The sequence below is a fragment of the Nanorana parkeri genome, unplaced genomic scaffold, assembly GCF_000935625.1.
Source record: "Nanorana parkeri isolate BGI_ZX_2015 unplaced genomic scaffold, ASM93562v1 scaffold1290, whole genome shotgun sequence".
Taxonomy (NCBI): Eukaryota; Metazoa; Chordata; class Amphibia; order Anura; family Dicroglossidae; genus Nanorana; species Nanorana parkeri.
Genome location: NW_017307558.1, coordinates 200,750 through 214,596, shown reverse-complemented (window position 1 = coordinate 214,596; position 13,847 = coordinate 200,750). Strand labels below are relative to the sequence as shown.

Genomic DNA, 13,847 nt, shown 5'->3' with positions numbered 1-13,847 from the left:
CCTTTTTTTCCTGCAATCTTCTTGTCGGGCCAGTGACACCAGTGGAACTTCCTCTTCTTCCATTTCTTCCTGTGCCTGAGGGTAGGCATTCTTTCAGAACTGAGTGGTGCTCATGTAATAATCTATGAGCGCCACTCAGTCCTGGAATACCGTGAGCAGTGGGATTCCAATATTGAGGCAGCCTGAGGCAACTCATTAGGTCCCGTGGGTGGCAGGTGTGCCTGCCACCCCCTTGCCGGCTAGATCATCCCAGGTTGCTAAGAGCTCTTAGCAACCTGTGACTCTCTAGCTGGCTTCCCACCCAGCTCATTGACATCCCTGGTTGCCAGGAGCTCTGGCTGGCATCCCAACCAGCTCCTAGGTACCATGCGTGGCTTCCCCCGGCCTGCACTGCCAGCACCACACTACCCCTACCTTCCCCTGGACCTGCACCGCCAGCACAAAAGGGCAGAGTGTCATTCTGCCCTGAAAAGGACAGCCGGGGAAACACAAATGGCAAACAAAAAGCTGGAGTTCCACTTTATCATTCTTATGTATGGCAACTTTATCTTTTTCAGAATGGCAATGCTGAACAGGTCTTAGCTGGCGTAGAAAAACTGAGCCCCCTCCCACAATGCACTTCCTCCACTGATCCTGCATGCTCTGTGCTATCAATCAGAATGATAATGGAAATGCTGTAGGGCTGCTGATTATCTGGAGTGTATCTCTCTCTTCAAATGTAAAATGTATATAGTTTTTCATGGCCATTCCAGTTCATAATGACATTAAGGACCTGATGAGCTTATCTCTCTGTCACTCTGCTCTTTCCTCCTATTAGAACCATAATGTGTGCAGCCAGCTTTATACATACCGATCATAAACTGCTGGAGAGTGTACAAAACACTATAGTCATTTTTGTCTATTGGGTTGGGCAGAACTGTGGTTGGTGTATCTGTTATGGCCCAGAAGCTACGGCAGTTGCCCAATCTCCTGGCACAGATTGCCCCATCACGGACTTCCACAAGGGTTCCTTGATCCAGCCTGGTCAGAATGAGGTTCACTGCTTGAATCAGTATCTGGTCGCTCACTTGTTTCTGAGCCTGGGGCAGAATCACATCCTCTAAATAGCTGTTCGGAGGTGGCTGTTGTCTGGATGTGAGGCAGAATCCATTTCGGTTGGTTACCGTTGTGCTTTTAACTTTGGTTCCTCGGTAATAAATGTTGACTTCAAAATCAGTTTCTGTAGTGAATGGAGGAAGAATTTTTTTTTACATGCAAACTAAGACCCATCAATCAGCAAATACATCATCATGTGATGATTGTATCAAATGGTATTTGCCAACAGCCAATGGGACCTTTTGACTGTGGCGTGGAGAGTTTAGCATGGGTTTGCCTGCATTACTCAAATGGCGCTGTCTAAAACATACACAACTGCTTCCATAGTGATTATAGTATTACTGATATTATTGCTGACATAGCATTAATCATGGTCCCCTGACATTTATGGTTAGTGTTCAGGTTAGGTCCAGGTTAATGTAGATCTAAGGGCCATCATACACATTACAATCTAACCATAAATTCTCTGTACAATGTAATATGAGGACCTACCTAAACATGCAATCAATTTGTAACCAATCAGGAAGGCCCTTGTACTGCTTATAAAGAGATTGTACAATTAAACTGTAAGGTGTGGTGAGCTTTAATCTCTACAAACATTTTCAATCGTTCTCCGCTCAGCAGGAGACCAAAATGTATTAATCTTATTGTATATCAGTATGCTATCCAAATTATATCACACCCGCCCGCTTTAGCTATTTGGTGGTCACATTACAGGAAGATAATAAATATATTTTGTTCTAAAATGTATCATCGTAACATTGAAACCATATATCCAGCAACCTGAATGTCCCCTTTTTGTGTATACAATATATAAGCTTCAGTCCAGTGAACCTTTAGGGCTCACGCTGGGCCATACAATGTGAAAACATGCTGGGCCATACAAAGTGAAAATTCTGGCTTTTTTCATGGCCCGGGAAAGCCCAGGCTCGTGTAAATGTCTTTATAGGTTACATATGTATCCTCTGAATGAAGACTTTCTGTATTTAGGTAAAAAGTCTGTACACTATATGCTGGTTTATGAGTACCGGCATATACCCACATACAGTTGTTCATGGCTATGGGCATTTGTATGCAGCCCCTGGGTAGAAGAAAGCCCACATTTTCACATCATACACCCCAATGCATCTGTGTGCATAAGCAAAGGGTCTACAGGAGGCCAGCAATGCTGAGATGCAGTAAAGCAGGGGTGTCAAACTCAATTTAATCGTGGGCCGCATCAACATTATGGTTGCCCTTAAAGGTGTCTGTAAGACTGTATAAATGTATCTACTGGTTTTAGTAATAACTTAATACCTAGATCTGAAAGTAGAAGTCTAGGAAATGGCCTGGTCGGCCGGATTCGGCCCCTGGGCCTTGAGTTTGACACATGTGCAGTAAAGGATAAAAAAATGTTCTATTTAAAAAAAGGCAATTGTTTATGATGCAGTGTTTTAGCAAACTATATGTCATTCTTTATGTCATACTCTATGACAACAGTATGTGCATATACTTTTCAAAAGGAGATGCTTGGCACCTGCACTGCAGGGATCTGCCTGCTTCTGCTTCATCCACATGTGATGTGTGCCTCCTTCAACCTCTCCTTCTAGAATACTGTCCCACCAGTCAGTAGATCACCCAATAATTCAGGAAAAGCTCTGACATGAGGAAGCAAAGCCTTGCTTCTCTTTCGAAATGTGCCCGCACGGAGCCCACATGCAGCACTGGTGACTAGTTCTTTGCACTCTGCTTGCTGTTCTTGGGCACAGCTTCCAAAGTACAAATCTTCAAAGTCTTTACTTTACATATTAGTAAGATTTGCAACACGCACTATTGAAGAGGTAGGCAACCTTGGCCTCTGGGACTCATGCGAGTCTTGCAATGCCTCATGGGATTTGGAGTTTCACCACAGCTGGAGTGCTGAGGGTGCCTACCCTACACTACTGATTTTTTTCTTCTTCTTATAACTGCACTGGTGTTTACTCAGGCTAACTCCATGAAGAACCAAAGGGTGCCAGAAGTTCTCACCCTATGAAGTTCTCAAGAATGGAACCCAAGATTGATGCAATTGTCCTTAAAACATTAGTTTGTATATTCTCACCAAAGGAGTTGTAGGTAAAATGTTCCAGTATGTTTTGTTGAAATATTTCTTGTTCTTGAACCAGCTGAACTTGTCCTGTTGAATATAGAGAGCATTAAGATTACAAATGCTGTTTTTGTGAACTACTCCTCAAGCCATATGAGAAATGTCATGGTGTTAGGAACTACAATGTTATAATGAACTTTGTAAAAAGTATCTGTCTAAAAAGGTTTTAAGTCATCCAGGTCATAGTATATATGGAGGTAGGAATCAAGCGTCCAGTTTTGTTTGACTAACCCTCACTAGATTTTAAAATCTTTATGTTATTTGGTTTATTAAGACTGTGCAGGCATTTTAAGCAACCACTATGTTCCACTGGAAGTGGTCAAATTTTGCTTGAGTCTACAGGGTCAATCTCTAACTGTCTACGGTTAACTATGGAGTGTAAGCCTGATCTTCTACAAGTGCTATATGACAGTAAGACAGCAAGCAAACTATATTCAGTGTAGGTTGGATGCAGTAGAATATACAAAATAGTCTACGGTCTACATATTATACAATATAATTTCCCTTTCATTTTTTAAACTGACTTGGAAACAGCTGGAGTTTAAATATCTGATAAGAACTGTAATTCTCTTTGTCTTTCTTAATGCGCTAAGTAGAGCCAAGGTCTACATAATGGAGAAGGACCTGGAAATTGACATTTATGCAGAGTCATACAACTCTCCATACATATCTGTGTGTCGGGGAGATCCTCCTGTACTTATGTGTGAATGCGGGTCTTCATGTACTGTATAAGAGTAGATATAAAAGTAGAGAAAAGGAACAGTGGATGTGTTGCTCTTAAAATGGAGCTCCACAAAGAGAGAGAGGGGGACAGCCTCTGGGGGAAATCCAAGATATGACAACTAGGGATGCACCGATATCGGTATTTCGGTACCGAGTAAAGAATACAAAGCCGGCAATTATCTAGAAGTATGTGTTTGTAGATTGTCATTACCAAACATTTCTAAAGGTGTGTTTGTTGTTATTTTAAAGATATGGGTAAAGTTCCTTATTAGGGTCCAAGGCTGCTGCCTCTCTGGTCAGAACCTAACAATGCTGGGGTTTTCCTTCAGTTTGGGGAGATTTCTTCACACTTCCCAGTTTCTCTGGGATAAGAAGTGAGAAAAACATGAGACAGCAATAATAATATCCTGATTGAGGTTCTAACCCTTCCCTACACTGTCCAAAACTAAGAAAAACATTAAACTGGACTTCCACTTTAACAATAAATCAAATGCATGATTTTATTTTCTAATCTATGTTTAATCAATGACAACTACATTCTGACTGCTCGCTATGGGTAACACAGACACTCTTTCTTTAAAACAATGTATAGGTTAGCAAAAACTAAAATGTAGTGCTGTGATCTCAAAGCTATTCTGTCTATTATATAACCTACCAGCTTGTACTTTATTAATCATGCCAGGTGGAACATCACTGCCAACAGCGTAGGCACCCTCATAGTAAGCAGCGCCACCTTCCGTAGGTACTTGTGATGAAGAAATATGGTAATCAATTTCTTGATCAGGTACAATGGCATCCGGGATTGCATAAGCATTTTGTAAATCCTCCAGATCACAGTATAATGCTGAAAATGCGTAAGAAAAAAGGAAATGTAAGTAAACAAAGGATCATTTAAACGGTCAGTTCATCCACTACCAATGTCTTGGTTACAGATAGGTGCCCATGGGATCTTACCGCACTATCAATAAAGTGCCTGCACTATTTTTGAGAATGCATTGCACCACAACACATACAGCATGCGCACAGGGCCGGATTTACTTTCTATGCTGCCCCAATGCAATGTTCCTCAAGCAGTGGCGACTCTATGAACAATATATAGGGGGGACACATAAGATACCACAGTCAAAACTGGGGGGGGGGGGGTTTAATCATTTTCCCCACTAAATCATACCACTGAAAAAAACTAAATAAGTATACATAAATAAAAGATTACAAATATCATGAGATGACGAGGGATCATGAAGCCGGCTTCACGGCGCACAGCTTCCTGATTGGCCAGTTTCCCAACCAATCAGGAAGCCGGGCAGCGCGTCATTAGACGCTGTGCAATGGGCCTAGAGCCTGTTCAGCCCTATCCGGTCCAATGATGTGCGTTAATGTGCATTGTGTTAAGGCAGACCATTCATTTGAATTTGAGGAAAGGCATAGGTCGGAACCATCTGCAATGGTTTTTGTAATATCTGTAACAGGCTGGCTAACTAGAGAAATCAAGAGCAGTACTCAAAAGACGAAATAAATTGGTTGAGTTAACTTGCCAGCATCTAGCCAAAATATATTTTGAAACATCTGATTGCACTTTTGGACTTATTATGCTTTTTATTTTTATCTTTCACTGAATCTGATGCTAGTTATCACTCTTTGGCACTGTCCTTATTAAATATAATACATTATATCAGTAAATGCCTTTGTATAAGAAAACATTTTACCTGCATTATCTTGGTGAAGCTGTAGGTGATCCAGTTGTTCTAACATTAACATTTGCTGATAATGAGGAAAAAAACAGCCAGAAATTAGATCTACAGCAACCTGCCCCAAATGTAATGTTTTCCCTGGTTTATATATAAATAATAATAAATAGTTAGACCCTTTTATCATCTTTGTATAACTGCGTCCCCATCAGGGAGATTTCTACTCGTAAGTCCAACTGTCCGATTCATGGGTTCTAGACAGCACAGAAAGCAAGGGGAGATCATTCTGTCCAGATACAGATATATCCTTTGTGGGAGCAGGCAGTATTTGTAGGTAGCAATACCTACAAATATTAATAGGCAGCATACAAAACTACAACATGTAAAAAAATAATATGTGTAAATCAAACAAAACAAAATAATTATCCAGCCTTTCTCAACCCTTGGGTTCCTCCAGAGGTTACTAGGGATTCCAAAAGTAATCAGCAACTTCTGACTCTCAGACATGTAACCACTAACACCAATGATCATGTTACATGTCTGTAATGGGATCATTCTTCCCACTGACCACCAATGTAAGGGGCATTCTTCCCATTGACTACCAATGTAAGGGGCATTCTTCCCACTGACCACCAATTTGAGGGGCATTATTTCCACTGACCACCGATGTAAGGGGCATTCTTCCCAATGACCACCAATGTAAGGAGCATTCTTCCCGTTAACCACCAATGTAAGGGGAATTCTTCCCAATGAACCCCGATGTAAGGGGCATTAAATACATTGACCACCAATGTAAGGGACATTCTTCCCATTGACCATCAATGTAAGGGGCATTCTTCCCAATGAATCTTGATGTAAGGGGAATTCTTCCCAATGACCACCCATAAAAGGGGCATTCTGCCCAGTGACCACTAATGCAGTGATATAGTAATTATTGGCAGAGGTTCCCTGAGACCTGAACATTATTCCAACGGTTCTTCCTTGTTAAAAGGGTTGAGAAATGCTCCAACCTTCTGTATCTCTATGTGCAATCTTGAATAATAGAAAAAAAAACACAGAGTGCCTCTGAAAAAGTTCTGGTGACAAAATACATTAGGTGAGGCTTGAAGACATGTTGGTACACGCATGATACTGAGTGAGACATTGGACACCAGGGACCATGGCTGTGATCTTGTATTAGCTAACAGAGGCCCTGCATACACATGGGATTACTTGATAGTGCCAAAGGCACATACAGTATGTCACATGAGTGTTCCCTGCTGTTGTAACCATTTTTTTTATATTAAACCTATAACACTATGAGAAGTCTCTTCCTGCTGCTAGAAGAACGTGCAGATTTGTCAGTTGGATAGCCATCTATATGGAATTCAGGAGCAGGGGAAAGCAAGCTTAAATCCATGGATTGGAGATTAAGAAGTGCATTTGTCTGACTTTTAACCCTTTTCGCTTTTGGGTAATTGTTTTCATTTTGAAAACACATACTAAAATGCACATATTGTACATGCACTTAAAACCACTAAAAATTTTAAATGTTCAGAAAGGAAAGACATTATAGAATAAAATGGTGGTGGCTGCAATTTTTGTCTGTCACACGGTTTGCGCTACTATTTAAAATACTGTGTAAAATGTAAACTATAAATATTACTAGTTATAACTGCAACATTGAATGTTATACACCTCTACTTTACATTACTGTGTTGTAACACAATGTTCAAATTATTGTATACTTTGTCTGCTTTCAAAAAACTATTGAAAATCAATAAAAAGTGATTTGATTAAAAAAATTAAATACTGTGTAAAAATACATTGAAACTTATTTTAGTGCACACAAACATAATATAATGATATTATATTTATTAATTTGTGGCATATTACTGTAGAATGTAAACAAACTCTTGACTGGTATAGTGGCCGTGAGTTTGTTTGTGTGTGAGTATTGAAAACCCTACAAAAGTCCTAAACCTTAAAGTGATATTAAAGTCAAACATTGTTATTCACAAAAGGTTGAAGAGTTTGGAGAAGGCAGGAGAAGTGAACAATCTAGGCCAAAATACAGATGTTCCTCGCTTACCGACTTACCTGTTTTGCGACCACTCGCACTTACGACGGACCGCCGATCGACCTTCCACCAATGTAAGGGGAATTCTTCCCAATGAACCCCGATGTAAGGGGCATTAAATACATTGACCACCAATGTAAGGGACATTCTTCCCATTGACCATCAATGTAAGGGGCATTCTTCCCAATGAATCTTGATGTAAGGGGAATTCTTCCCAATGACCACCCATAAAAGGGGCATTCTGCCCAGTGACCACTAATGCAGTGATATAGTAATTATTGGCAGAGGTTCCCTGAGACCTGAACATTATTCCAACGGTTCTTCCTTGTTAAAAGGGTTGAGAAATGCTCCAACCTTCTGTATCTCTATGTGCAATCTTGAATAATAGAAAAAAAAACACAGAGTGCCTCTGAAAAAGTTCTGGTGACAAAATACATTAGGTGAGGCTTGAAGACATGTTGGTACACGCATGATACTGAGTGAGACATTGGACACCAGGGACCATGGCTGTGATCTTGTATTAGCTAACAGAGGCCCTGCATACACATGGGATTACTTGATAGTGCCAAAGGCACATACAGTATGTCACATGAGTGTTCCCTGCTGTTGTAACCATTTTTTTTATATTAAACCTATAACACTATGAGAAGTCTCTTCCTGCTGCTAGAAGAACGTGCAGATTTGTCAGTTGGATAGCCATCTATATGGAATTCAGGAGCAGGGGAAAGCAAGCTTAAATCCATGGATTGGAGATTAAGAAGTGCATTTGTCTGACTTTTAACCCTTTTCGCTTTTGGGTAATTGTTTTCATTTTGAAAACACATACTAAAATGCACATATTGTACATGCACTTAAAACCACTAAAAATTTTAAATGTTCAGAAAGGAAAGACATTATAGAATAAAATGGTGGTGGCTGCAATTTTTGTCTGTCACACGGTTTGCGCTACTATTTAAAATACTGTGTAAAATGTAAACTATAAATATTACTAGTTATAACTGCAACATTGAATGTTATACACCTCTACTTTACATTACTGTGTTGTAACACAATGTTCAAATTATTGTATACTTTGTCTGCTTTCAAAAAACTATTGAAAATCAATAAAAAGTGATTTGATTAAAAAAATTAAATACTGTGTAAAAATACATTGAAACTTATTTTAGTGCACACAAACATAATATAATGATATTATATTTATTAATTTGTGGCATATTACTGTAGAATGTAAACAAACTCTTGACTGGTATAGTGGCCGTGAGTTTGTTTGTGTGTGAGTATTGAAAACCCTACAAAAGTCCTAAACCTTAAAGTGATATTAAAGTCAAACATTGTTATTCACAAAAGGTTGAAGAGTTTGGAGAAGGCAGGAGAAGTGAACAATCTAGGCCAAAATACAGATGTTCCTCGCTTACCGACTTACCTGTTTTGCGACCACTCGCACTTACGACGGACCGCCGATCGACCTCCGACCTTGCGCGTCAACGTCAGTGCGCCGCGTCGCCGGCGGAAGTGGTGTCCTCCGATCTTCACTGCGGGTCCCGGTAAGTGTTTTCATTGCCCGATGCACAGTACACTGTTCGGTACTGTACATCGGCAACGCTATACAGTACTGTACTAATGCAGTACAGTACTGTATAGAGTTCCTCACTTAACGACCAATCCGTTTAACTACCTGGTCGTAGGAACGGAACTCGGTCGTTAAGTGAGGAATACCTGTAGCTGATTTGGAAAAATTCAGCGCCCTTTCCAGTTCAGCTATGTTGTCCTACATTGTTCACTTCTCCTGCCTTCTCCAAACTCTTCACCCTTTTGTGAATAACCCTGAAAATGTTTGTAAGCAAATCAAATGCTGATTAAATCACTTACAATGGATGCTGCTTCTTAATGTTTAAAAGTTTTAGTTTCCTGCAGAATCAGCTGGTCCCCTGTTTAAGGGTGACTCCTTTTCCTTGCAGGATCCTATGGGCCCAATGTGTGTGCTAGTAAACTGTGTGTGTCTCCAAAACACAAAGGCACAGCAAGGCGTGCCACTCCCTGCTATGCATTCCAGCTGCTGGAGACTGCTCTTTCCCTTGTGATCTTGTTCTGAACAGGAAGTTCAGGAAAGGGGAACTGAGACAGTTGGAGCCAGCTGTTTGGATGACTTGATGACTTGAAGCATTTGAGCAAAAGTGTAAAGAAATACTTGCACACTCTGTGTATTGTGGGGTGCCGTAATGCAGGTGTGTTACCATCTACTGTGTCTGTGTGTTGGGGTGCTATTGTAAATGAATGGTACCACATCATAATGTGAATTTAAGTGTATTACTGTACTGCAGATGTCTAAAGTCACCCGTAATGCAAAATTAAAAAAAGAAAGATTTGACTCAAATTGGCTTTTAGGTATCCTCATGCTGCAGTTTACTATTTTTAAAGTACCCAATGGTATATATATATATATATATACAGGTGAAACTCGAATAATTAGAATATCGTGCAAAGTTCATTTATTTCACTAATGCAACTATTAGCTCCCGACCTTCCAATTGTATATAAATGTTTTGCAATCCATCCTTTATGCTTTATTACTAAAATACTTCCCAAGGTACATATTCCAAAAGTGATTATAGACTTATAATTTAGCTCTATTCAATGAATGTGGAAAGACTCACCATGACTGTGTCACCAGCCTGAGAGCTACTACAACCCAACTGTTGTAAAGCTGTCCTGCCATCAGTTCCAGAACTCTGCTCACTGGGTACAACTGTAACTGCTGGAAAAGTAAAAATGTAATAGACATGAAAAGAACACAGACTAAGCGTGCATGTTTCCTAAGTGGTAAATGGCAGCCCAAGCTGTCATTAGCAAAGGTACAAAGTTTAGGTACAAGTTTAGACTTGCTAGCTGCAGTGGGTACTCATTGACGTTTCCCATCTACCGCCACATAGGCAGATTGCAGACTGTAAGCCATTAGTTCAGACTGCGCTCTGAAACTGGCCTCGCTACCTTCCTGTTACACATAACACTCCTCTCATGGTGGTTTGAGCTTTAAAATAAGAAGCTACTCAATGCTGTAATATTAATAAGTAATAACTTTAGGAGAAAAGTGTACCTTAAAAGATTTACAGCTTAAAGTGTAACTATGGGAAAAATAAGAAAGGATATATGTGACCTGGAGTTAAGCTTTAATGTGTTTGCCACACGCTTAATACATTTTTTTTTTCTTTAGGTCCGTGATGCATGCATCGAAGACTACTTCACCCCGTGAACAAAAAAATTGAGTAGTGAAATCACCACACACTAAAAAAAAAATTGCACAAGGGTGCTTTGGTCCTCCTCCGAAGAGGAAGGGCCTTGAATTCCTGAACCCCCCGGGGCGCAAGGCTCCTGACAGGGGCAATGACGGCTTAGGTCCATTTACCCGAAGGCTGGTGGACCCCTCTCCTCATGGACCTGCTGAAACAGGTCCACCAGGTACTGGGTTGGGGGCTCTCCTGAAGAGAGACCCCCGAGTGGGAGGAGTCAGGGGGACCCAAAGAGGCCACAGAATCTCCTCCCCGACATCAGGAAGGGGCCCCCGAAGGTACCAGCGGCCTCCATCTTCTGTGAAGTAAAAAAAAGGTGTATTCGAGCATAAAAAAAAGTGCATGATTAAATAAGTGTCAGTGCACAACGCTGACAGGCCTTAAGCCTGGAGTGCAAAAATATTGCCCCAGGCTAGCCATAAGGCCTGCCCTAAAGGCGTTTAATAGATTTTAAACTGCATGTCCATCTAAGAATGTCCTGTACTCAGGGTGACAACAATGCTCTGCGATTGTACTGCAGAATGAACAGCTTTGAACACTCTATTACAAAAAAGTGGAAAAATAATGGATTCTCTGTCAGGATCAAATGGTGATTCAACTATTACATTTTTTTATTTTGCCAATAGTTCCACTTTAATCCATGTCTGAACAAATCCTGGGGATACTATATTTAGGGCTAAACTCCAGAAATTATTTATTTAAACTATTTGAATTATTTCTTTAATTTAAATTATTAATTTAAACATTTTTTATTTAAATTATTTCTTAAAACTTGCATGGGTCCAGCTAGAACAGAACATAGGTCCCATCTATGTCTATAGGCCAGATCATAAGACCCATCTATGTCTATAGGCCAGATCATAAGACCCATAGAGGTCTATAGGCCAGATCATAAGACCCATAGAGGTCTATAGACCATATCATAAGACCCATAGAGGTCTATAGGCCAGATCATAAGACCCATAGAGGTCTATAGACCATATCATAAGACCCATAGAGGTCTATAGGCCAGATCATAAGACCCATGTACTGTATATCTACATCTGAACATCAGACCCATCGATGTCTATAGAACAGAACATGGGACCCATCTATGTCTTCAGAAAAGAAGACCCATATATGTCTTTAGAACAGAACATGGGACCACTTATGTCTTTAGAACAGATCAGAAGACCCATATAGGTCTATAGCACAAATCATAAGACCCACGTACTGTATATCTATAGAACAGAACATAAGACCCATCTATGTCTATAGAACAGAACTGAAGACCCATCTATGTCTCTAGAAAAAAATGGAAAACTCATATAGGTCTATAGAACAGAACAAAAGACCCATCAATGTCTATAGAACAGAATGCAAAAAACATCTATGTATATAGAACACAACGATAGATCCATCTATGTCTATAGAACAGAACATAAGACCCATATATATCTATAGAACAGAACATAGGGCCCATTAATGCTTGTAGATCAGAACATAAGACCCATATATGTCTATAGAACAGATCATAAGAACCATGTATGCCTATACATTACAACATGGGACCCATACATATCTATAGAACAGAACATAAGACCCATCTATGTCTATAGAACAGAACATAAGACCCATCTATGTCTATAGAACGTAACGTAACAGCCATCTATGTCTTTAGAACAGAACATGGGACCCATATACAGTATATCTATAGAACAGAACATAAAACCCTTGTTTGTCTATAGAACAGAACATAAGACCCATTTATATCTATAGAATGTAACGTAACAGCCATCTATGTCTATAGAACAGAACAGAAGACCCATGATGTGTCCTTACACTCAGTGTCTTTTCTTGTGATCTCGAACACTTTGTGAGGAACAGTGGAGTTTGAGCTGTTGTCCTCAACCAAATGGATGCTGTCTTTCTGATTCAATGCTGAACGAAAATTTCTCTTCCATCTTGCAGGGTCTGCTTTATGCCTTGTTGGGTCATAACAGCCACTGTCAATAGCCCAGTCCTATAAATGCCATGAGACATAAGAATATTATAGGTATTAAAAGATAGCATTGTTTTACAGTAAATGTGTTAGAACTACTTGTCCTAATCTTGCTGCATGCTTGCATGTTTGGGTGGAACAAGCATACATCTGATATGCCACGTGTAACAGTTTTTAACCATTGCTATAAAAGTATAAATGGAGATGGGGGGGGGGCGGCTTCTGGAGAGGAAGCCTAAAGTTAAACCATACACACACAATTTAATACACAGTTCAAATACATACTGTGTATGTTTACTGATTTACATGCCAAAGGATTTGTAATTCTGTACAGCCAGAATCAGCAGCATTATCTCTGTACAGTAAGTGTGGATAGAGAATTGTTCCCTGCCAGCTATTATATTAATGATTACTGCTGCTGAATTCTTTGTTAAAGTGCTTATCCTAGCAGTATTCTACCTAATGTAGATCCAATTGGTTACTTTTGAGTCAATTCAATTTTTCATTCCATTTTTTTAAATCCCTGATGACGGGAGAGTTGTGCAGCCTCCAAAATGCATTGGCTTATGTATGTGACTTTATTACAAACAAACACTTTGGACTCTTTCATTCTGCAGTTTGGTGCCCATCTGGATGTCTGTACTTTGAGCTTTAATATTCATGTAGCTGGTAGATAGCTGGCTGTCTAAGGCTTGTTCACACCAAGTATGGAGCAGATGCAGAGCAGAGCAGTTTGAGAACGCATAAAAAATGCATCCAATGTATTCGAATGGTATTTTTTCTGCTCTGGAACGCACCAAAACACATCACACACAACACAATGCATGCAAACGCTCTAGAACTCACTGGACTACACATGAAAGCCCATTTAAGGGTACACTCCCCCCCC

General features: G+C 40.0%; 1 protein-coding gene across 1 annotated transcript in view; it reads right to left on the bottom strand.

Annotated features, from left to right (window-relative positions):
- LOC108797512 (interferon regulatory factor 5-like) overlaps positions 1 to 13,847 on the bottom strand; it is a 21,722-nt gene that overhangs the window by 3,701 nt on the left and 4,174 nt on the right. Inside the window, exons 3-6 of the mRNA XM_018569121.1 lie at positions 12,799 to 12,979; positions 4,599 to 4,787; positions 3,176 to 3,250; positions 851 to 1,219 (exon numbers count right to left, since the gene is read on the bottom strand). Of these exons, the coding sequence (XP_018424623.1) occupies positions 851 to 1,219; positions 3,176 to 3,250; positions 4,599 to 4,787; positions 12,799 to 12,979 (814 nt within the window). The remainder of the gene's footprint in view (positions 1 to 850; positions 1,220 to 3,175; positions 3,251 to 4,598; positions 4,788 to 12,798; positions 12,980 to 13,847) is intronic.